Source organism: Gracilinanus agilis, chromosome 4, assembly GCF_016433145.1.
Source record: "Gracilinanus agilis isolate LMUSP501 chromosome 4, AgileGrace, whole genome shotgun sequence".
Classification (NCBI taxonomy): domain Eukaryota; kingdom Metazoa; phylum Chordata; class Mammalia; order Didelphimorphia; family Didelphidae; genus Gracilinanus; species Gracilinanus agilis.
Window position 1 is genome coordinate 31,657,830 of NC_058133.1, and position 22,862 is coordinate 31,680,691.

At 39.6% G+C, this 22,862-nt stretch overlaps 1 protein-coding gene across 3 annotated transcripts in view; it reads right to left on the bottom strand.

Moving 5' to 3' along the window:
- Nucleotides 1–22,862, bottom strand: part of LOC123245740 (cytochrome P450 4B1) — a 137,389-nt gene that overhangs the window by 12,389 nt on the left and 102,138 nt on the right. Inside the window, exons 1-6 of one of the 3 annotated variants that reach the window (XM_044674742.1) lie at nt 20,763–20,951; nt 9,345–9,486; nt 4,825–4,869; nt 970–1,097; nt 595–719; nt 152–306 (exon numbers count right to left, since the gene is read on the bottom strand). In XM_044674742.1, coding sequence (XP_044530677.1) covers nt 152–306; nt 595–719; nt 970–1,097; nt 4,825–4,869; nt 9,345–9,486; nt 20,763–20,951 — 784 coding nt within the window. Of the gene's footprint in view, nt 1–151; nt 307–594; nt 720–969; nt 1,098–4,824; nt 4,870–9,344; nt 9,487–20,762; nt 20,952–22,862 lie in introns of those variants that run through there. The other 2 variants (XM_044674744.1, XM_044674743.1) reach the window with 2 other exon arrangements.

Consider the following 22,862-nt stretch of genomic DNA (forward strand, 5'->3'; position numbering starts at 1 on the left):
GAAGGAAGGAAGGAAGGAAGGAAGGAAGGAAGGAAGGAAGGAAGGAAGGAAGGAAGGAAGGAAGGAAGGAAGGAAGGAAGGAAGGAAGGAAGGAATGGAAGGAGAGAGGAAAGGATAAAAGAAGGATAGCCCCAGCAGGCTGGAGACATACCAGTGTGGTCATGGGCAACCTTGCAAGCTTGAAGGAATTTCCGGCCAGGAAGTGTGAGCCAATAGTAGAAGAAGTCATTATGATAATGGAAAGTCGCCATTCTCTCTTGCATCAACAGGGTGAGCTTCCCAATGGCCTGATGATAATTGATGTCACTGCAGGGATCAAGAATATGAAGAACTGAAGCAATGGAAAGGGGGAGGAGGGAAGAGGGGATGCAGTCATACTCCCTCCCCCTGGACCTTGGAAGACTAAGCTCTGTACTGGAGGCCATACAAAGTCCCATATCTTCCATCAAGACCCTTACGAGCTAGACCTTATGATTTTGTGTCTCTCTTCCTCAAACTAGGGGATCCCCAGGGCAGGGCTTTCAGAACAGGGGTTTGCTTCCCAGGGGTCAGGTAAAGGCAGGTCCCCAAGACAGTCAGGGCCCTTCCTCTAACCTCTGTGTCTGGCTCCCACTGCTCCTTCCAAAGATACACTTAGTCAGAGTGTCCAGAGCCATGTGGCCCACATCCGTGAAGATGTTGACACACTTGTCTGTCTGAATCTTCTTGCCCCATTTGTCCTAAAAAAGGATGAGAAATCAGAGCGCCCTTCCAACATTAACTCCCACTGATCCACTGTAGCCCTTGTCCCCAGGGCTCACTTCTCTTCCTGCATCCCTTCCCCAACTGTCCAGTTTCCTTTTCTGATCTATTCCCAGAGATGTTCTACCCACACTGCAGGCCCCAACCTCATCTCTCCCTCCAAGCTAGCCCAGCCTTAGTTTTGTATTGAGACGTAAGGCAATGACAAGGTCTCAAGGAATTTCTCACCACCATAGTTTTGGTAGACTCAACAAACAGATCCATGTATGGCTTCAGGACCTCCGAGTGAAAGGCAGGAGTGAGCAGTTTCCGATGCTGGAACCACTTGGGCCCATCCAAGACCAGTAACCCCTTCCCTGAAATTAAGGAGGAGAACACATGAGAGAGCAGCATTTCCCCCTCAGGACAGTCACTTCCTGAACGTGATCCAGGCGCATGGAAACCTTGAGAGGCACAATGAGCCCATTTCTTCTTCCGGGAGCACACAGTCAGCCTTCAATTAAATGGAAATTGAAGGAGTCTTCTGAAGCCCTTAGTCATGGAATAAGACTTCACTGGGGGGTAAACTACTTAAAAATGCATATGAAGAAAACGAAAGAATGACAGAGCTGGGAATGACCTTGAACCTTGAATAGAATAAAGAATGTTAAAACATGAAGGGATTTTAAAACTTAGAAAAGAGAATGCTAGAGCAGGGAAAGGACTTAGAATGCAAAATTTAGAGTGGGAAGGTACCTTAAAACATATAAGCACTAAGGGGATATAAAGACAAAAATCTTTATATTTTCACCATGGAAATTCCTCCAAGACTCTGCATTTGAGAGATTTATATTTTACTGGAGGAAGTAAGAAGTATCAATCAATAAATCAATCAGTAAACATTTACTAAGCACTTACTATGTACCAGGCACTATGCTAAGTGCCAGGGATACAAAAAGAGGCAAAAGGCAGTCCCTGCCCTCAAAGAGATTAGAAGTACACAGAAAAGTAAATGCAAGGTAATGGGAAAAGAGGAATATACCTGGAAGGTTCAGAAAAAGCTTCCTAAGGAAAGTGTCACCTGAATTGAGTCATGAAGGAGTCTGAAGACTTCAAGAGTTAGAAGTAAGGAGAAAGAGTGTTTCAGGGATTGGGGACAGCTTAGTTGAACTTTGGCATTCACCCATTTAATTTTCCTGGCTTCATTCAAGAGATTTTTTTTTAAACCCTTAACTTCGGTGTATTGGCTCATAGGTGGAAGAGTGGTAAGGGTGGGCAATGGGGGTCAAGTGACTTGCCCAGAGTCACACAGCTGGGAAGTGTCTGAGGCCGGATTTGAACCCAGGACCTCCTGTCTCTAGTCCTGACTCTCAACCCACTGAGCTACCCAGCTGCCCCCTCAAGTGATTTTTATTAGCAACTTCATTTTCACTTTTTGCAATGGCAACTGCATATAGCCATGACTATGCACAATATGGAAAAAATGAGAGGTGAATTGTGTCCAAGTTTGTGGAGCACGGATATCACTTGAGGCACTTTACTGGCCTTGTTCACCCTACCCTTGTAAAGAGCTCCTATTGCATACTTTCATTGCATATTTTCAGTGTTTGCCTTTAAAACTCAAGTTTTACATTGCAATGATGCCTCCAAAGTGTGTCATAAGTCCTTTGGACTCTGAGTCCAAACATGAAAAATCAGTGATGCAACTAAGTGAGAAAACAAGGTTTTAGATAAACATTGCACCAGAATGCCTACTGCTGGTGTTGGCTACAAGTTTGGTGTTAAATCAATGATTTGCCATATCCACAAAACAGAAGAAAGTATTCATAAGTGTTCATGTAGCTGTGTGACTCTGGGAGTACTTTAACCTTGTTTACTTTGGTTTCTTCATTTGTAAAATGAGCTGGAGAAGGAAATGGAAAACCACTCCAGTATTTGTCAAGAAACCAACCTCCCCTCCCAGAAAAATAGGGGATGGAGGACATGAAGAGTCAGACATGACTGCAAGTGACTAATTGACAGTTCAGCAAAGGAGAATGAAGAGATTCAGAAAAGAAAAAGAATCAAGAGAGAATATTATTGTGAATGCAAAGGAAAGAGAGAATATCCAGAGGGTGGGAGTGAACTGATAAGCAGTCATGAAAGCTGCAGAGAAGTCTAGAAGGATGAGGACTGAAAAAAGGCCATTGGATTTAACATTTAGGTGGTCATTGGTAACCTCAAAGAAAATATTCAATAGGAGACAAACAGCAAGTTATTGAAAGGTGAGTGGAAGTTAACAAATTAAAGACTAATTGTGGCTGTGAAATAGAGGAGAGATATAGGAAGATAGTTAGAAAGCTATAAAGTGCCATGGATTTGAACAGAACTGAATTACAGAGGAGAGGAAGGCTCCTGAAGATCAAGCAGCCTAATCTGATCATTTGACAAGCTGGACTGATATAGTATTTCTCAAATCTCTCATTTTTTAAGAGACCATCCAGGATTAAATTTAAAAGCTTTTGTACAACAAAAACAATGCAACCAAAATCAGAAGGGAAACAACAAATTGGGGAAAAAAATCTTTATAACAAAAAACTCTGAAAGGAGTCTAATTACTCATATATACAAGGAGTTAAATCAATTGTATAAAAATCAAGTCATTCCCCAATTGATAAATGGGCAAGGGACATGAATAGGCAATTTTCAGATAAAGAAATCAAAACTATCAATAAGCACATGAGAAAGTGTTCTAAATCTCTAATAATTAGAGAAATGCAAATCAAAACAACTCTGAGGTATCACCTCACACCTAGCAGATTGGCTAAAATGAGAGAAGGGGAGAATGTTGGAGGGGATGTGGCAAAAATGGGACATTAATACATTGCTGGTGGAGTTGTGAACTGATCAACCATTCGACGGCAATTTGGAACTATGCTCAAAGGGCTATAAAACATTGCCTGCCCTTTGATCCAGCCATACCACTGTTGGGTTTGTACCCCAAAGAAATCATAGATAAACAGACTTGTACAAAAATATTTATAGCTGCGCTTTTTGTGGTGGCAAAAAAACTGGAAAAGGAGGGAATGTCCTTCAATTGGGGAATGGCTGAACAAATTGTGGTATATGCGGGTGATGGAATACTATTGTGCTCAAAGGAATAATAAACTGGAGAAATTCCATGTGAACTGGAAAGACCTCCAGGAATTGATGCAGAGTGAAAGGAGCAGAGCCAGAAGAACATCGTACACAGAGACCAATACACTGTGGTAAAATCGAATGTAATGGACTCCTGTACTAGCAGCAATGCAATGACCCAGGACAATTCTGAGGGATTTATGGAAAAGACGCTACCCACATTCAGAGGAAGAACTGCAGGAGTGGAAACACAGAAGAAAAACAACTGCTTGAACACATGGGTTGAGGCGGACATGATTGGGGATGTAGACTCGAAACTATCACACCAATCCAACTATCAACAATTTGGAAATAGGTCTTGATTGATGGCACAAGTTAAAACCAGTGGAAATGTGCGTTGGCTATGGGGGGAGGAGGGGAGGAGGTTGGAGGGGTAAGGGGAAAGTAAGAACATGAATCATGTAACCATGGATAACTTTTCTAAAACATAAAAATTATTAAATAAAAAAGAGGCCATCCAGGCTGCTCTTCTCACAGTCATCTTGTAAGGAGTAGAGAATCTCTTTTTTCTCTATTACAAATGAGGAAAAAGAGATTCCGAGAAGAGTCTTTCTTGCCTAAGGTCACATCATAGTTTAGGGGCAGAGCCAGAGTTAGAACCAGGTCTTCTAAGCTTTCATTTAGGTTTCTTGCTCGGTCTTAGTAAGATGGCAAGTGAGTGGTTTATATCATCAGGACTAGGAGCTCCTAGAAAGCAAAAACCTAATCTCTACCCAGACAAGCCCAGGATTTGACACAAGACTAAGACTGGAGATGGAAGAGGACTGAAATGTGTGGTGTACATGGTGCAAGGGAGGGAGAGGAAGAAAGGGTTGGATATTCTTGCTTCTTACCCCAGACTCAGTCTGTTGAGACTTGCCCTTCTATTTCCCCTTCCCCACCTAAGATGAGTGAGAGAGTTAGGGAAAACAGAGGTATCCTACTCACCAATCCATGGTAGGAAGAAACCATATACGTCCCAGGCTTTGGGATCTGTAAAGGGAAAAATAAGATGCTGTCAGAGAGGCCTCTCTGTAACCCCCAAATCTGAGAAGGCAAAGCAGGATCAGGTTAGTTTAGGGCCAATCCTGCCCTTACCCTGCGGATACAAAATCTAGTATCTAGGAGCCCAGAAGTTCAGAAACACAGCATCTCAAAGATGGAAGAGATCCCAGTGGTCATCAAATTCAACACAAGCCCAAAGAAGAAGGCCCTTTCCAGCAACCATGACAAGTAACCATCCTATCCTGGTTTCAGAATCCTTAATTGGTGGTAGCCACTTCCTTGTCACATCCCCAGGAAACCCATTCCCTTGGTGGTTAATTCTAATTCTGAGGAAGTTTTTCTTGATTATTGAACTGTCCCTTTAAGCCAGGAGTCGGCAACCTTTTTGCCTGTGAGAGCCATAAACGCCACATTTTTTAAAATGTAATTTCATGAGAGCCGTACAGTGCTCACAGTGCCGCTCCTGTAACAGTGCCTGAAAAAAAATGGACTTTATGGCTCCTGCAGAAAGAGCCATATGTTGCCCACCCCTGCTTTAAGACTTATGGGATTAGGATTAGGTTAGATGGTAGACTCCTTGAGGTCAGAGGCTGTTCTTGCCTTTCATTGTATCCCTAGCCCTTAGCACCAGACCCAGACACATAGTAAACAAATACTTGTTGGTTCATTGCTGAGTTAAGCCTGCTCAGAAGTTTATGTAACTTACAGTTGTTGAAGTAGCTGCTACTAAATTCTGAGCTGTTTGTTGATCAGGTTTTTCCTCCAATAATATTTTTATTTTTCCCAATTACACATAGAAACAATTTTTAACATTTGTTTTCTGAAATTTTGCAATCCAAATTCTCTTCTTCCCTCCCACTCATCCCCTTTCCCAGAAATGGAAAATAATCCGATATAGGATATACATGTGCTATCATGCAATACATATTTCCATATTTATCATGTTAGGAAAGAAGATACACATCTCTTTGTTGCTGAGTTTTGGTAGTATCAAGCTCTCAAAGGCTGGAGCAAATGAAAAACATGGTCAACTTCACTGACTAGAATAACATCTGAGTTAATATCTGGGAAAATATGAAAACCAGATGTATGCATGTACGATTATGGAACAAATATAATTTATTTGCCTACAGTTTAACTCAGAATAGAAATTTAGTAAGAGGCAGGGACACAGGGAAGGAGAGAGGAGGGGAATGAGAAAGAGAAAGAGGAAAGGAGGGAGAGAGAGAGAGAGAGAGAGAGAGAGAGAGAGAGAATGGAGGAGAGGGAGAGATGGGGAGAGAGAGAAAGAAAAAGAGAGAGAAAGAGATAGGGGGAGAGAAAGCTCAGGAGAAAGAGAGGGAGGGCGAGAGGGAGAGCAGGAGGGAGAGGAAGAACAGGTTTCAGAACTTACCAGCTCCATTGACTGAAATGTTGTGATATTAGTCAAGTATAGTATCAGCTGAACTTAAAAGTTGAAGTATGTTTTCAACAGAGAAATTACATTTATTAAGGAACTTGGATGAATAATTTCTAAGACAGAAAGAATACACTGAATTTTATAATTCTAGATCTGTGAGTTACCTTTAAAATATGGGTTTCCTAGTTTATGTGCCTCCTTAGCAAATCTGTGTGTACTCACCCTTGCCAATAGCTACTGACTGTTTTTGTGAGAGTATGCGTTTCAGGTTTATGTGTAAATTGTGATGTAGTTATTATTTATTTGCTTTAATACTTGAGTGCCTTTAAAATTATCCTCACTTTTTCTTTTGCCTGATTGTTAAGTAAATAGTTATGCTAAAGATCTAAAGCAGTCATTTTGAATGACTAAATTGTTCAAATAGAAATGCACTGGTAGGGGCTAAAGAGCTAGACTGGTAAAAAGGAAGAGCAAATATCTCCCTTAATAGAGTTCCCTCCCGGAATCTCAGAGAATTTTAGTGGAACAACAAAGTACATTTGTGGAAATGGAGGTTTGCAAGTATGAGAGCAGGTTGGAGTGAGCTTACCAGGCCAGAGCCTATGTGGGAGATATGAGGTACAGTAGTGTGGTAGAACACCCCACAGACCTGCTATATGCACATCAAGATAAAAGCTGTCTTTCTGCAACTCCTCCTCCCACTCCACTGTTCATCTCTGAGGAACTAAGCAGAGGAGGGTTACCATTTTCTATACGAAAATGTTTCTAAGAAAGCTATAATTTCACCTCTAAATCTATGATCTAAACATCTCCAATGAATAAGAATATGGATTTGGAGCTAGAAGAGACACTGGGAATTGTCTGTTTCAAACCACATAGTTTACAGTTGAGAAAAGTGAGGCCCAAAGTGGTTACATGACTTATCCAAGGTCGCATAGGTAGTAAATAGCAGAAATAGGATTTAAACTCAACTCCTCTACCTCCTAATCTAGTGCTTTTCCCAATATACCATTACACTATAATCATATGGCATGAACTCACAGTCCTTCTCTAAACTGGTAGCCCTCCTGTGATCATTCTCCTCCTTATCGATGTCCTTTCCAAACTGTAGATCCCAGAACTGAACACAAGCCTCCTCATGAGGTCTAATGAGGACAGAGGAAAAGGGAACCATCATCTTTTTAGACCTGAAGTCTCTACCTCTCAATGCAGACTTGGTTAACATTAGCTTCCTCGTCTGGGACAATTCTGAAGAACTTAGGATGGGGAATGCTATCCGCCTCCAGAGAAAGAACTGTTGAAGTCAGATGAATGCAGAATAAAGCCTACTGTTTTATTTAGGAGTTTTAAAAGTTTTGTATGAGTATGCTCTTCTAACAATGACCAACATGGAAATCATGCTGGCCTAGATCAAATCGCTTCGCATCTCAGAGAGGGGAAAGGAAAGGGAAAGAGGGATACAGTTTGGATCTTGTAAATTTGGAAGATATACATTGAAAATAATTATTACATGTAATTAGGAAAATGAAATATCTTTGAATTATAAAAAAATTTAGCTTTTTTGGTGGCCACATCCCCCTGCAAGCCTGTAGGCCACTGAAACCACTAGTTCAGATGAACTATTTATTAAGCTATGCTCCCATTATCTTTTACTTTCAAAGGTAATTTTCCTTTAACTCAAGTATAATATTTTATTTTTGCCTCTACTTCATTTCATGTTATGTTTTGCTGAATATTTAAATATTTTAGCTTTTTTTATATCTTTGACTTTATCATCCCTGTGCTAACTCTCTTTCCCAGCTTTGAATCAGACAATAATCATAACAGTTATTTAGTGTGTTCTTTGTGCTTCACTTTAGTGAGTGTTGCATGGAGGTAGAACACTTCTGAGTGAGATGGTGAGATCTAGAGAACAATTGTCTCTGTGTGGGATTGAAATAGATGGTCTACCAATCTAGAAACGCTAAAAAAAAGGAATTAAGATTAATCTGGCATAAGCTATTCTTAAATGAAGCCATGTTGGCACTTTGTGGTCACTGCTTCCTTTTCCAAATCTTTCACCAACCATCACTTTAATGGTACATTTCTAGAATCTTGACAAGTATTGAAGTCAAGCTCACTGCTATAACTTGCAGACTGCACTCTATTGCTGGGTTTTGTTTTGTTTTTTTAGTTGGGACCTTTCCCCTTCTCATCTATAGTACTTCTCCCATATTCCATAATCTCAAAAAAAAACATTGCCAATGGCTTAATATTCATATGTTCCAGTTCTTTTAGTACCCTGTCAAGAAATCTGTCTTGGTTGGAAAGACCTCCAGGAATTGATACAGAGTGAAAGGAGCAGAACCAGGAGAATGTTGTACACAGAGACTTATATACTGTGGCACAATCAAATGTAATAGACTTTTCTACTAGCAGCAATGCAATGATCCAGGACAACACCAAAGAACTTATGAGAAAGAACGCTATCCACATCGAGAGAAAGAACTGTGGGAGCAGAAACAAGAATAAAAACATATGATCAATCATGTGGTTCGATAGGGATATAAGTGGGGTTTTGATGTTAAAAGATCTCTCTACTGCAAATATGAATAACATGGAAATAGTTTTAACAATGATTCATGTATAACCCAGTGGAATTGCTCCTCAGCTCCTGGAGGGGGGAGAGAAAAGGAATGGGGAATATCATTTATCATGTAACCATAAAAAAATATTCTAAATAAATTTTAAAAAAAGAAATTTGTCTTGGATTAATGGCTCAACCTTTGAAAAAGCAGTTAGGCATTCTTTTATCACCCTACTTATCTTGGACTTCAATTTTCTATTTGTCATTTTTGTCTTGACCCTTTTCACTCCGCAAACTATCTTTGCCAGAGCCCTAATAACAGTTATTGTCTCTACTATCTCACATAAGTTTTCAGTTCTGGCCCCCATTCATTCCCATGCTTAGGGTCCCTTTCCATTGTACTCACCTATTCCCCTTCTCCATTCATTCCCTATCATATTTACCCTTCTGGTTTCTCCTTTGACCCAGACCTCATTAGGAAGCCTCAAGTTTCCTCACCTCCACGACTGAGCACAGCCTTGATGTATTCAGGGTCATATATGTTCAGGAAACCAAGAAAAGTCCCATACCACAGCTGGTGTGCACAGGAGTAAGTGTTGGCCCATGATAAAACCTTGTCCAATTCTCCTCCATCTCGGATCTGCATTTGTGGAAGGGAGAAGGGAGTAGAAATCACAGAAGTCATATTACTGGAGGTCAGGAGAGAAAATAAACAAATTCCAGTAAGTTGGAGAATTTCATATACATAGATAAATACACACAGGTGGCAGTCCTTTCAGTCCCCATCCATGAACAAGTTATCTATCACAACAAAGAAAGAAATCCAGGAGAAAGATAAAAAGAATGGAGAATAAGAGAAATGGAGATATAAAGAGAAATATATAGGAAGAAGATACAGGAAGGAAAATGGAAGAAAGATGGAAAAGGTAGTAATAGGATACAAACAACAGGAAGGGTCAGAGATGGGAGAAGGAAAGATCATAGAATCATAGAATCAGAGTTGTTAAGTGATATCATCAACCATTGAGTCCAATCTATATTTTTTTTAAAAACCTAAAATATACTACCAAGTGGTCATTCAACTGAGACCTGATTTGAAGACATACAAAAAATGGAAGCAAGGGCAATTAATGAAGGATGAATAAAAAAGCTACATGGTACTATAGAGAGGTGTTAAAGATCCAAATAATTTCAGGTTAATGAAAAATGCTAAGGAGAACAAAATGGGGTTGGAATAAAATGGTACTAGGGAAAGAAGGTTTAAAGAAAGGATAAGAACAATGTGCATTCTGAAGGTAGATGATAGTTGGTCAGAGAGAAATCAGAGGTGTTCAATTCACATTCTTTTTCTATTTTCTATGATAAGGAGAATAATCTTTGGACTGGAAAAGATAGAACAAAAAAGACTATTAAAGACAATGCCTGATTTAAGTAAGGAAATAGTTACAGAATATCTGATTGAGTTTAAGTGGTATAGCCCAGGTGACTGATATGTTTAGATAGTAACAGGACTGTGAATGTGATTGCAATCCACTGTTAGTGTTGAAAGATCAAGGAGTCAAGCAAGAAGATAAGATGACAGATTGTGTATAAGCCTAGATCTCTGTGGTTATCTATTATAAATGCAGCTATATCCACAATAAGAAAGTTTAAAATAACCAAAATAGTGGAAAGGAAAGAAAATCCAACAAAGATTTCACAGGGGAAAAAATAGCAGAGAGAGCACTAAAGATAAAACAGCTAAATATGCTTCCCAGAACCAAGGCCCAGTCCTTTTCCCTAAGCTCATTTTGGAAGAAAGACATGTACCACTATGACTTTGGCAAAACCCAACCCTAGAGGTTTGAAGGTAAGCCCTTCCACCCACCCCATTTGAAAGCTAGTATCACCCATGCCCTGAAAAATATGTGGAAGTTCTACAAACCACAGAAGAGAGATGACAAAGAGATAATAAGAGAATTATTGGGTTTTTTAGAGAAAAACTATGATATAAAAAAGCTAACTATCATGATTCTGGAAAATTGTCTAGAAGAAATGGAAAAATTTCAAATGCCTACTATCTATAGAACACTCACAGAAAAAAACCCAAAGTTTAACTCATCCAGCAACATTATGGCTAACATGTCCCCAGAAACCCCATCCCTTCAAGATCACTTCATCCCTAAAACTCACACTCTATCAGTATTACTTAATCTTGGTACTCCTTACTCTGAATGGGGAAGGTGGAGTTGGAGGTCTCTAGCCACAACCTCCATTTAAGGAGAGTTCCCTCATCACCTTTCACCTGGCTGCAGTACTCTGGATTTTGTCATAATGACCACAAGCTAGAGTTTTCTTGGTAAAGATACTGGAATGGTTTGCCATTTCCTTCTCCAAGTTATTTACAGATGAGAAAATTGAGGCAAACAAGGTCTAGTGACTTGCTAGAAGGCAGTGGTGTCAAGGATCTAAGAGAATGGAAAATTGAACTGGTTAAACATAAGGACAGGGATACAAAGGGTGAAAAAGACCAGAGCAGGACTGTAAGAGCAGAGAGGGTTGAATGACTAGAGGTCACGTGGCTAATAAGTGTCTAAGGTTGGATTTGAACTCAGAAAGAGAGATCTTCCTGATTCCAGATCCAGCACTTTATCCACTGTACCACCTAGCAGTAATGTTGGAAATAACTCCAAAAAAGAATGTAGGAATGAACAAGAAAACTATATTGCGAGAAGGGGAAGGAAGAGGTAGGATGGGGCAAATTTTCTCATGAGGTGCACAAGGAAGAGCTTTTATAGTATAAGGGGAAATGGGCAGCGGCAGACTATTCTTCAACCTCACTCTCATTGGAATTGATTCAAAGAAGGAAGACTATATATACACCCTCAGTTGGGTATAGAAATCTATCTTGCCAAATAAAAGGAGATAGGAGAAGAATGAGATAAGATATATAGGGTGAGGAGGTGATAAAAAGGGAAGACAAATTGGGAAGACAGTAGTTGAAAGTAAAGTAGACTTTTGAAGAGGGGAAAAGGTAAAAAAGAGGAAGAAGGATAAATAGAAGAAAATGGAATAGAAGGAAATGGGCAGTTAGTGATCATAACTATGAACATGAATGAGATAAGCTAACTCATAGATTGGAAATGCTTGGCAGAATGGATCAGAAACCAGAATCCAAAAATGGTTTATATGAGAGATACACTTATGATAGAAAGACACACACAGAGTTTAAATGAAAGGCTTGAGTAGTGTCTATTATACTTCAGCTAAAGTATAGAGTGCAGGGGTAACAATCGTGATCTTGGACAAAGCAAAAGAAAAAATAGAGCTAATTAAAAAAGATAATAAGGGAAAATACATTTTGGTAAAAAGTACCATAGACAATGAATTAAAAAAAAAGTTTTACAGGAGTGGGAAGGTAGTGGCTCAGTGGATTGAGAGCCAATCCTAGAGACAGAAAGTACTGGGTTCAAAGGTGGTGTCAGACACTTCCTAGCTATGTGAACCTGGGCAAGTCAGCTAACCCTCTTTCCCTAGACCTTAATGCTCTTCTGCCTTGGAACCAATACACAGTATTGATTCTAAGATGGAAGGTAAGAGTTTTTTTATTTTAATTTACAGGAATTTTCTCTGATAAAGTCCTTATTTTTCAAATGTATAAGGAACTGCGTCAAACTGACAAAAAAATAAGAGCCATTCTCTAATTGATAAGAGATCAAAAGTTATGAACAAGCCTAGACACGGGAGATCCTAGTTCAAATCTGGCCTCAGACTCTTCTCAGCTGTGTGACCCTGGGCAAGTCACTTAACCCCCATTGCCTCGCCCTTGCCATTCTTCTGCCTTGGAGCCAACACACAGTATTGACTCCAAGATGGAAGGTAAGGGTTTAAAAATTTAAAGAAAAAAGTTATGAACAGGCAGTTTTCTAAAGAATAAGTAGAAGCTATTTATAGTCATATAAAAAATGCTCTAAATCATATTGATTAGAGAAATGCAAATTAAAACAGCTCTGAAGTATCATCTCATACTCATCTGAAATGACAAATACTGGGGAGGATAGGAGAAAATAGACACTTAATAAATTGTTAATGGAATTGTGAACTGTTCCAGCCATTCTGGAGAACGATCTGGAATTATGCCCAAAGGACTAAAAAACTTTGCATACCCTGTGACCCAACAATACCACTACTAGGTCTATACTCTAAAGAGGTCAAAGGAAAAGCAAAAGGTTCTATATATACAAAAATATTTTTAGCAGCTTCTTTTGTGGTGGCAAAGAATTAGAATTTGAGGGGCTACTCATCAGTTTTGAAATGGCTAAACAAATTTTGGCATATGATTGTAACAGAGTGTTATTGTGCTACATAAGAAATGAGGATGGAGGTAGTTTCACTAGGGGAAAATCTTTATAACAAAACTCTCTGACAAAGGTTTAATTTCCCAAATATATAAAGGAACTAAGTCAAATTTACAAAAAATCAAGCCATTCCCCAATCAACAAATGGTTGAGGGATAGGAATAGACAGTTTTCACATGAAGACATCAAAACTATCAATAAGCACATGAAAAAGTGTTCTAAATCCCTCCTGATTAGAGAAGTGCAAATAAAAACAACTCTGAGGTACTCTTCACACCTAGCAGATTGTCCAATATGGCAGCAAAGGAAAGTGATAAATGTTGGAGGGGATGTGGCAAAATTGGGACATTAATACATACTACTACTAATAATAATTCTGGTGGAGTTGTGAGTTGATCCAACCATTCTGGAGGGCAATTTGGAATTATGCCCAAAGGGCTTTAAAAGACTGCCTGTCTTCGATCCCGCCATACCACTGCTGGGTTTGTACCCCAAAGAGATAATAAGGAAAAGGACTCATACAAAAATATTCATAGCCGCGTTCTTTGTGGTGGCAAAAAAATTGGAAAATGAGGAGGTGTGCATAGATTGGGGAATAGCTGAACAAATTGTAGTGTTTGATGGTGATGGAATACTATTATACTCAAAGGAATAATGAACTGGAGGAATCCTATGTGAACTGGAATGACCTCCAGGAATTGATGCAGAGTGAAATGAGTAGAACCAAGAAAATGTTGTACACAGAAATGGATACACTGTAGCACAATCAAATGTAACTGACTTCTCTACCAGCAGCAATGCAATGACCCAAGACAATCAAGAAGAACTTCGGAGAAAGAACACTATCCAGATCCAGAGAAAGAACTGTGGGAGCAGAAAGGCAGAAGAAAAACATAGGATCGATCAGGTTGTTCGATGGTGATATGATTAGGGTTTTGATGTTAAAAGATGACTCTACTGCAAATATGAATAACATGGAAATAGGTTTTGAACAACAATACATGTATAGACCTAGACCGGTGGAATTGCTTGTCAGCTTTGGGAGGGGGGAGGGAAAAGGAGAGGGAAAAAATCATGAATCATGTAACCATGGAAAAATATTCTAAATAAATTTTTAAAAATTTAAACATAGGAAAATTTAAATAAACTGATAGAAAGTGCATTGGCAAGAACTGGAAGATCACTGTGCGTTATAATAGCAATGTGGTAATGATTATAAATTGTGAAGACTTGGCTACTCTGATAAATACATGATCCAAAACAATTCCATAGAACTCATGATGGAAAAATGCTATCCATTTCCAGAGAGAACTCATAAACTCTGAGTGTCAATTGGCATATAATTTTATTGCTTTTATTGTGTTTCTTTTCTTGGTAATATGACTAATATGGAATTGTTTTATATGGTTTCACATGTGTGATTGATATATTGTTTGCCTTCTCAGTGGGCTGGGGTTGGGGAGAGGGAGAGAATCTGGAACTTAGCATTTAAAAAGAATATTAAAAATCAATAAATAGAAAATATAAAAATAAGAGAAAATAATGCTGACACACATACCAGAAAACCAAATGATGGGATGATTTTGATGATATCATATTGTAAAAAGCTTTTGAACAAAACCCATGTAACCAGAACAAGAATAGGAACTGTCTATTGGGAAAATAACTTTATTTTATCTTTGATAAGTCTGGTTTCTCAGATAAATAGGTAATTTACACAAATATATGAAACCAAAGTTAAGTAATTTGGTTTAGTGATAGAGCATTAAAGAAAAAAATTACATAAACACATATGAAAAAACTAGGTGGGGCAGTGGATAAAGTCTTATAGTCAGAAAGATCAAAATTCAAATTCTGGCTCAGAAACTTGCAAATAGTATGACCCTGGGAAAATCATTTAATCTCTCTCAGCTTTAAGGTCCTTGTTTGCAAAATGAGGATTAAAAATAGCATTTACTTCATTTACTGTAATGATCACTTATATATTTATACATATATAATGATTTTTGGAAACCTTGAAATGATATTTAAAGGGGCAAGTTAGGTAGCACAGTGGATAGAGAACCAAACCTGGAGTATATTATTATCATCCTCATTTTATAGATAAGGAAACTGAGACAAAAATACGTTAAATGACATTTCCAGGGCCACAGATATAGTAAATGTGAAAGGAGGGATTTGAACTTGGATCTTCCTACCCAACAGCCCAGCACTCTAACCAATGTAACACCAAGCTACCTAGTATAATCATCCAAATATTATTGTGGTGGTTTTTGTTGTTTTTGTTATCTCTTATCTTTTTTCAGAGAGGTTCAGATAAAATGGTACTGAGACAAGTTGCTACCCTTAAGTTCCTTAAGTTCTCTCTTCTAAGGACTATTGTTCAGATGGAACAAATAACCATTTTTGTGGTTGAATTAAGATATGAAGAGGTAAACTTTTCCTCTGTAGAGTCATTGAAATTATCCTTAGGTAAACCCACTAGTAGACAGAACAGCAGAGACAATATGTCCTATGCCTAGATGGCTCTCATCTCCTCAGCTAGGATTCTATATTTGGAAAAGTTTCAGTTCTTTCATAGAAGTTAAGAATATTGGTATAACTCTGTACCCAAGTCCATTGGCATGAGACTCTCACCATTGTTGGAGATAAATGAATGCCCTGCCCTGTGCAAGGGACAGGGAGGAGTTGGTAAGACCAAGAGAGCACCAGCATTCTTCAGTCTTCTTTGGGGCTCTTCAAGCATCGAGTGTTCTTGAGGACTCCTCAAGGATTGAATTGCTTGAGTGCTCCTGCCTTCCAGCTTTGAGAAGGAGGATGGAAGAAGCCACTTCGGGTTGCTAAAGGAAAATTCAAGAGGAGCTGACAGTCTCCATCATGTCCCTTGTCCCCAGATTGCTACACCAGAAACTTCAAGAAATTGCCTCTTGGGTAAGATCTAGAATGCTCTCTCTCAGTTGAGCTAAGCTATCTCACTCCCCAAAGGAGAATTCCTTCACTGTATATTGTCTGGTATGTGTTCTCCTTTGTAGATCAGTTTTGCTACAATTTGGATAAATGAATTTCTTTCTTATTTGCCATGTGTGTTCATTATAGAACTGGCATTTGGTGGAAAAGAGGTCAGGCCTTAGATAAAACTTAGGGGTTCTCCTTCCCCATTAATGATACAATGATCAGAAGTTAGATTAAACCTGATCATATTCCCTAGTCTAGTCTAATCCCTATTAGTCTAGGGCCTAGACTAATAATATTTGGAGGAGAAAATTAAGGGATTTTTTTTAATCAATATCAAGTCAAGAAGATTGTGTGTAACAGCAAGTCTCTAATAATAGCCCAGTTTCAATTCACTTTAGTGGTCAACTTCTCCAAGATATTTTGAGGTCTATCTGCAGTACAAGAATTTTATCACTTGTTTGTCAATACATATTATGTGTCATTCCAGCTCCTGGGTCATGTCTTATTAGGCCTTGCAGAGGCCTTTTTTAACTACCTTCAGTGATGTGATATAGTCTGTCTATCCCCTTGTACAATCTACATTTAATAATTAAATCTGAATTCCTTAAGCTATTTTCTTACAGCAATGACAGATTTCAGAATTGCCATCACAAATCCCTCTATTTCTACAACCAAATTCCCATGACTTGGCCATTTGTTTGCCACTTCTTTGTTGCCATGCCTGAGGATGAATTCAGATGGAAGTCACCCATGAAGAGCCTTTTGACTCTCCTCATTCATCTTGGCCATTTCACAAGCTCTAGAGGTAAAGTCTTTTCAATTACATTTGACACATGACTTGGATAAGTTCTCAGTCTTGACTTTTTTGACAAAATGATATCTGTTTGCTCCAAAGACATTTCTGAGAATTAGACCTACTTATCATAAGCTCTAAAAATATCTAAAGCAGATAGGTGGTTCAGTGGATAGAGCACCAGGCCTGGAGTCAGAAAGTTTCATCCTCCTGCATTCAAATTTGGGCTTAACTAGCTGTGTGACCCTGGGCAAGTAACTTAACCTGTTTACCTCAGTTTCCTCATCTTAATGAATGAAGAAGAAAACAAATGGGAAATTATTCCAGTATCTTTGCCAAGTAAATTTCAAATGGGGTCATGAAGAGTCAGACACATCTGAAACAACTGTACAAGAATGTCAGTTAATACATCCTCTCCTTTCTGGTAAAGAAAGAGAAAATATTAACAGATACGATGGGGAGGCAGCATGAAATACAATAATCCATCATCTATCATGGAAGTTACATTCGAGAGACCCCCGTGATAGGTGAAAATCCATGAAGTAGCAGCATTATGTTTATTTTAATATATGTATATATATATATATACATAAAGGCTTTATAAACCCTCCCCACTTTCCTATAAACCTTTCCCACACTCTTATAAACACTGATCCAATCAGCACCCAGGAAACAGAACACAGCACTATGGTTGGTCGCCTTTCATTCCATCAGCCAATGGTGTGCCATGTACAATCTTATGTTGGCAAACTTGTGCAAGCGGTAGTGGCATACTGCATTTTCATTGTGTACAGTATGATATTCATCCACAAAATCTCACAATATAGAGAAAATTCTGCCTTATAGAATTTGATTTTTTTAAACCCTCAATACAGTGAAGCCACGAAAAGTGAACCCCAATATAGTGAGGGACAACTGTACTCCTCCAAGAAGGTAACTTCTGAGCTGAGATTTAGAGAAAGGATTTGGAGAAGTGAACTGAGGAAGAAGTTCTCTCCAAGCAGGGGAGATGGCTTCTGCAAATGCTTAGAAGTGGAAAATAAGGTTTTAAATTCCGGGAATGGGTACAGATTGAATGTGGCAATAACAAAGAATAGAGGGAGGAGAGTAGTATAAAAAAAGGCTAGAAGGGCAAGTGAGAACCAATTGGGGATTGATGCTTCAGGCTTAAATGCCAACCTGAATCATTTATATGTTATTTATAGGCAATGGGAAGTCATTCCAATCTGGAGGCAAAGTAGCAACATGATTAAACTTGTACCTTAGGAAGCTTATTTTGAGAGTTGTGTGTGTGTCTGTGTGTGTGTCTGTGTGTCTGTGTGTCTGTGTGTGTGTGTGTGTGTGAAGTGTGAGATTAGTGTATCATTCTCAAGGTAATAGTTATTATCTTCAAAATGAATATGCCCAGGACCCCAGTAAAATTAATCTTGCCTAGGATTGTCTCATTCAGAATACAAAAGCACCCTAATCCCTCTTGTCTGAGGTAGGCAGAAACAACCAGTGTCTTTACCATACTAAATTAAGTTTATACTTTAAAATGTTCATGAGTTTGCTGTTTCTCCCAGTTTCTGTAAACCTTGCCTCATTTACCTCATACCTGCATTCTGAGTTTATATGCAGATTAGAACCTTTACCTGAATCTATGACCAGAGGGAGAGTGTTCTAACTGAATTTTTTCAATAGAGTGTGTTCCAACTGATTTCTGGACCAGGTCAAGGACTTGAGGCATTTTTCCCCCAGTTTTTCTCTCTTTTTCAATAAAACACTACATTGTAATTGAGTAATTTTGCCTTCTTGGTCTCTTGAATAGTGGCTAGTCTAACACTACACACATGTGGAAGACAGATTATTATTTTTTATTTGAAATTTTTTATTTAACTAATTAGTTTATAATATTTTTCCATGGTTACATGATTCATGTTCTTTCCCTCCCTCCTCCCACCTCCTTCCATAGCCAATGAGCAATTCCACTGGGTTTTATATGTGTCATTGATCCAGACCTATTTCCATATTGTTGATATTTGCACTAGGGTGATCATTTAAACTAGAGTCTACATCCCCGATCATATCCCCATCAAGCCATGTGATCAAGCAGTTGTTTTTCTGGAAGACAGATTAAAAGCTATGAACACTTCAATTCAATTAATATGTCTGTTAGAGGCATTGAACTAAGGGTGAAACTAAGAAATCTTATTGAGTGACTAAAAAGAGACTAGAAAGAGAGAAGGAGGGGCAGAGTCAAGATGGTGGCTTAGGAGCAGCAAAACCTCTCTGATTATCCTTTTCATACCAATCTTTAAAAAGCTCTTCAAAAAAAAATAGAAATCCAAACCCATCAACAAGACAGAGTCACAGGACTCTCCTGATAACACAACTTGAAAGGTAGGCAGAGAGAGTCAATTTCCATGGTATAAGGGAAAGAACAGAAATAAGACTGGGATAGTTGAACCCCTCTCTCCTACCTACTGCCCTGAGACAGATGCAGGCTGACTGTGAAATTCTGGGGCAGGGGTTGCCACCTTGACAGAGAACCTCAGATCCACCATGCAAGGTCCAAGGTTCTGACAATGGCTGGCGGAGAGGAACTTGGGGGAAAGAGGGATTGGTTTGCAGATGGTTGGGCATTGGGGCCTCTATGGAAGCTGGTTATGGTGAATATTTAATCCCAGGGCAGATTAGCTCAAAAGGTGAGCTCAACCAATCTAATCCAATATACCAGCAGAGGAGAGAGAAGATTCAAGATTCTGTTACATGAGAGCTGATGGGATCACCACTGAAGAGAATGTAGAGAGAGCAGAGAAGAAAGCTCAGGACAGAAACTTGAGAAATATCCCTCCAAAAGAGCAAACAAGCCTGGGACACAATCCAACAGAAGTGACTTAGAAGAAACAGTCAACAAATGAGCAAAAGGAGATTAGAGAGGAGTAGTAGAGAAGACAAAATAAAATGTCCAAATAGATGGTTTTATCAGAATCAAGGAGAATAAGGATTGTGGAAAGGCCATGAAATTTACAGACACAGAAAACTCCAAATCCCATTTCTCAGGGACAAGAGTTCTTTTATCTCTCTTTATCTTCCCCCATCTCCACACCTCCTTTCTCTCCCTCTCCCATGTTCTTGTTCCTTCCCAGTGTTCTCCTCTCCTCTCCCTCCTTACTTTCTCCTTTCTCTCTCCTCTCCTCTTCTCTACTATCTCCATCTCCTTCTCTTTCCAACTCTTTCTTTTCTCTGCAACCTTCTCCCTTTACTCTTTTTCCTTGACCCTCCCCTCCTCTTCTCTGTTGTCACAAGTTTCTTGCTTCTCCTTTTTCCATCTCCTTGTTTCTCTCTGTCCTGAGGCACAGTTCTATCTCCAGGGAGGCCAAAGGGCCAATTTGTGACCGTACTTTTCCCCCTCTCTGCCTAAGGGTAGAACCAGGAAATATTGTGAGCAGGGACAAGTGGTTGTGCAGGCAAGTATATTCCATCTGGATGTCTGAACAAACCTTCCTAACAGTGAGAGCTGGCCAAAAGGGGAAAGGGTTATCAGGGGAGGAAGTAGTGGGCTTCTTCACCACTGATGTTCAGACAGAGGTAGATTATTGCTCGTTCATTAGTAATGCTGCTGGGGGAGAGGAGTCTCTTGGTCAGGTGTTAGGAGATCTAGCTGCCTCTGAGCTTTCCATTACAGAGACCCTGTGATTTCATTTTCTTCCTTTCTCTGTCATCCCTCCTCTTGCCATTCTTCCTCCTTGCTCTCTCCCCTTTTCTTCCTCCCTCTATATGTGTCATTCTTCCACCTCCCCAAATCCATGCCTCTGCCCTTGCCCTTGGCCAAGAACTTGGACCTACCTCCATAGAATGCCCAAAGAGCCAGTGAGTGGGTGGCCCAGGAAAGCTATCCAGGGCTCGAAGCAGCTTCTGCCTCCTGGCCAGAAGCTTGGTCAGTTGGAACAGGCATAGAGTGAGGACTAGGGCAGTTGCCCACAGCCACAGCCTGGAGAGGCTCTCAGGGAGCCAGGAGAACACCATGGATAACATGGAGAGTTCTACTCCCAACAGGAACACTTTCCTCCAGCAGACAGCCTCATATAACAGACCTGCGTAACTGGCCTGCTCCAGAGCTCCACCCTCTGGCCACACCCTTAGAAAACAGGCTTATCTCTCTGGATCCCAGAGCTAGAACGCAATACAAACTGTGGGGAGGAAAGAATTTGAGAGAGAACTTTGCTTGTAATTGGAGAATTTACCAGAATTACATAACTGACTCCAAAAGAAAACATCTAAGAGACTCCATAGGAAGCAGCCAATAAAACCCAAGAGAAAAGTTAGTAAGCTCTTTTATAGCCTCTAACCAGGCTTCTTGCAGAAAGTAGCAATTAATCTGAGTCTTGGATGGGAACAGGAATTCTAGGAGGTCAAGATGGAGTAGAAGACTCTTCCAGGCATGCAGGATATCTGCTACGAAGGCATGAAAAAGAGAATAAGCATTGATGAAGCACCTATTATGTACCAGTCACCATGCTAAGAATTTTTAAATATCTCATCTGACCCTCTCAAGAACCCTGTGAGGCAGTTGCTATTATCATCCCCATTTGACAATTGAGGCAGAGGTTAAGTGACTTGCCTAAAGGTCATACAGCAAGTCTGAGGCTGGATTTGAACTCAGTTTTTCCTGACTCCAGACCCAGAGCTCTATCCACTGTACCACCTAGCTGTATATGTTCTGTTTCTGTTTCTAACTCTAATTCTAGATCCATCAAGGAGATGGGACCTAGGTCATGAGCAAAGAAAAGGAAGTGAGCCAATATGCCTGGTTCACAAAGTTCATAGAAGGGAATCATGTTGTGAGAAGAATGAAATGACTCAAAGAGACCAAATGTCCAACAGAGGATTTCATATTTGGTCCTAAAGGCACTACTAGGAAACCATTTGAGTGTGTTGAATGAATGTGCAGTAGTGAAGGCTCAGTTGGAAATGTTTCATGCTCTTCTCCAGTAGCAAGACTCAGTAGCAATTTAAGGAGAAGTAGAACAGAAAGAAGGTGAGTAATAACATAGTTGTGAGTGTCAAAAGTGCAAGCAGGTATGAGATTCAAAATTAGAAGGCGAGTTTACAATCAAACTGGTCAACCATAGGGTCCAATCATGAAAGGCAGTAAAAGGAGACCAAACTAGGAGTTAGAACCTGGGAAAACAGGGAGTCTGGGAAGAGACTACAGTGAGCTCAGAAGGACTGGGACAGGTGACAATATAGAAAAACAAAATGTGATTGGAAAAAAAGAAATTTCAAAGTTTTATTTTATGAAAGTGTCATAATTATGAGAGAAATAAATTCCCATCAGCAAGAATGAAAAATGAGAAATTACAGCAAACAAAGAAAAAGGAAAGCAAGGTATAGCTGTAAGACCTCCTCTGTCTTCTTCTCAAGATCCAGGATGCTAGCCCTTGATTCCTTCCTGCCCAGAAGAGGTTAATGCTAACTCAAAGAACTCAAGAATTGAGATGTTCTGGAGCTTCTATGTTTATAGAAATGAGGGAGCCTAAGTGGAAGAAAATCAATCAGCCTATCCATCCATCTATCCATTTATCCATCAACAAAAATTTATTTAACCTCTTCTATGTGTCAGGTCCTGCTCTGGATATTAGGGGGGGAAAAGGTAGAAAGATGTTCCTATCATCAAGGGACTTACATTCTAGGGGGGGGGACAGGAAAACAGCAGGTATGTTGCTGTGGGATGACTGGGGCTTTCACTCCCTGAGTTCCCCAGTAAAGATGTAGGCTCACCTATCAGCAGGTACCTTTCAAGCTTAGCTTGATTCTGTTATAAGGAAAAGATGAGTTTAGGTTTGAGAAACACAGCGGCATGAGACTAGCAGAAGAGAGAATTCTGGAATCTTAGAAAGGGGAGGGGGGTTAAGCTGAAAAAAATCTCAGGGACTGTTGGGCTGT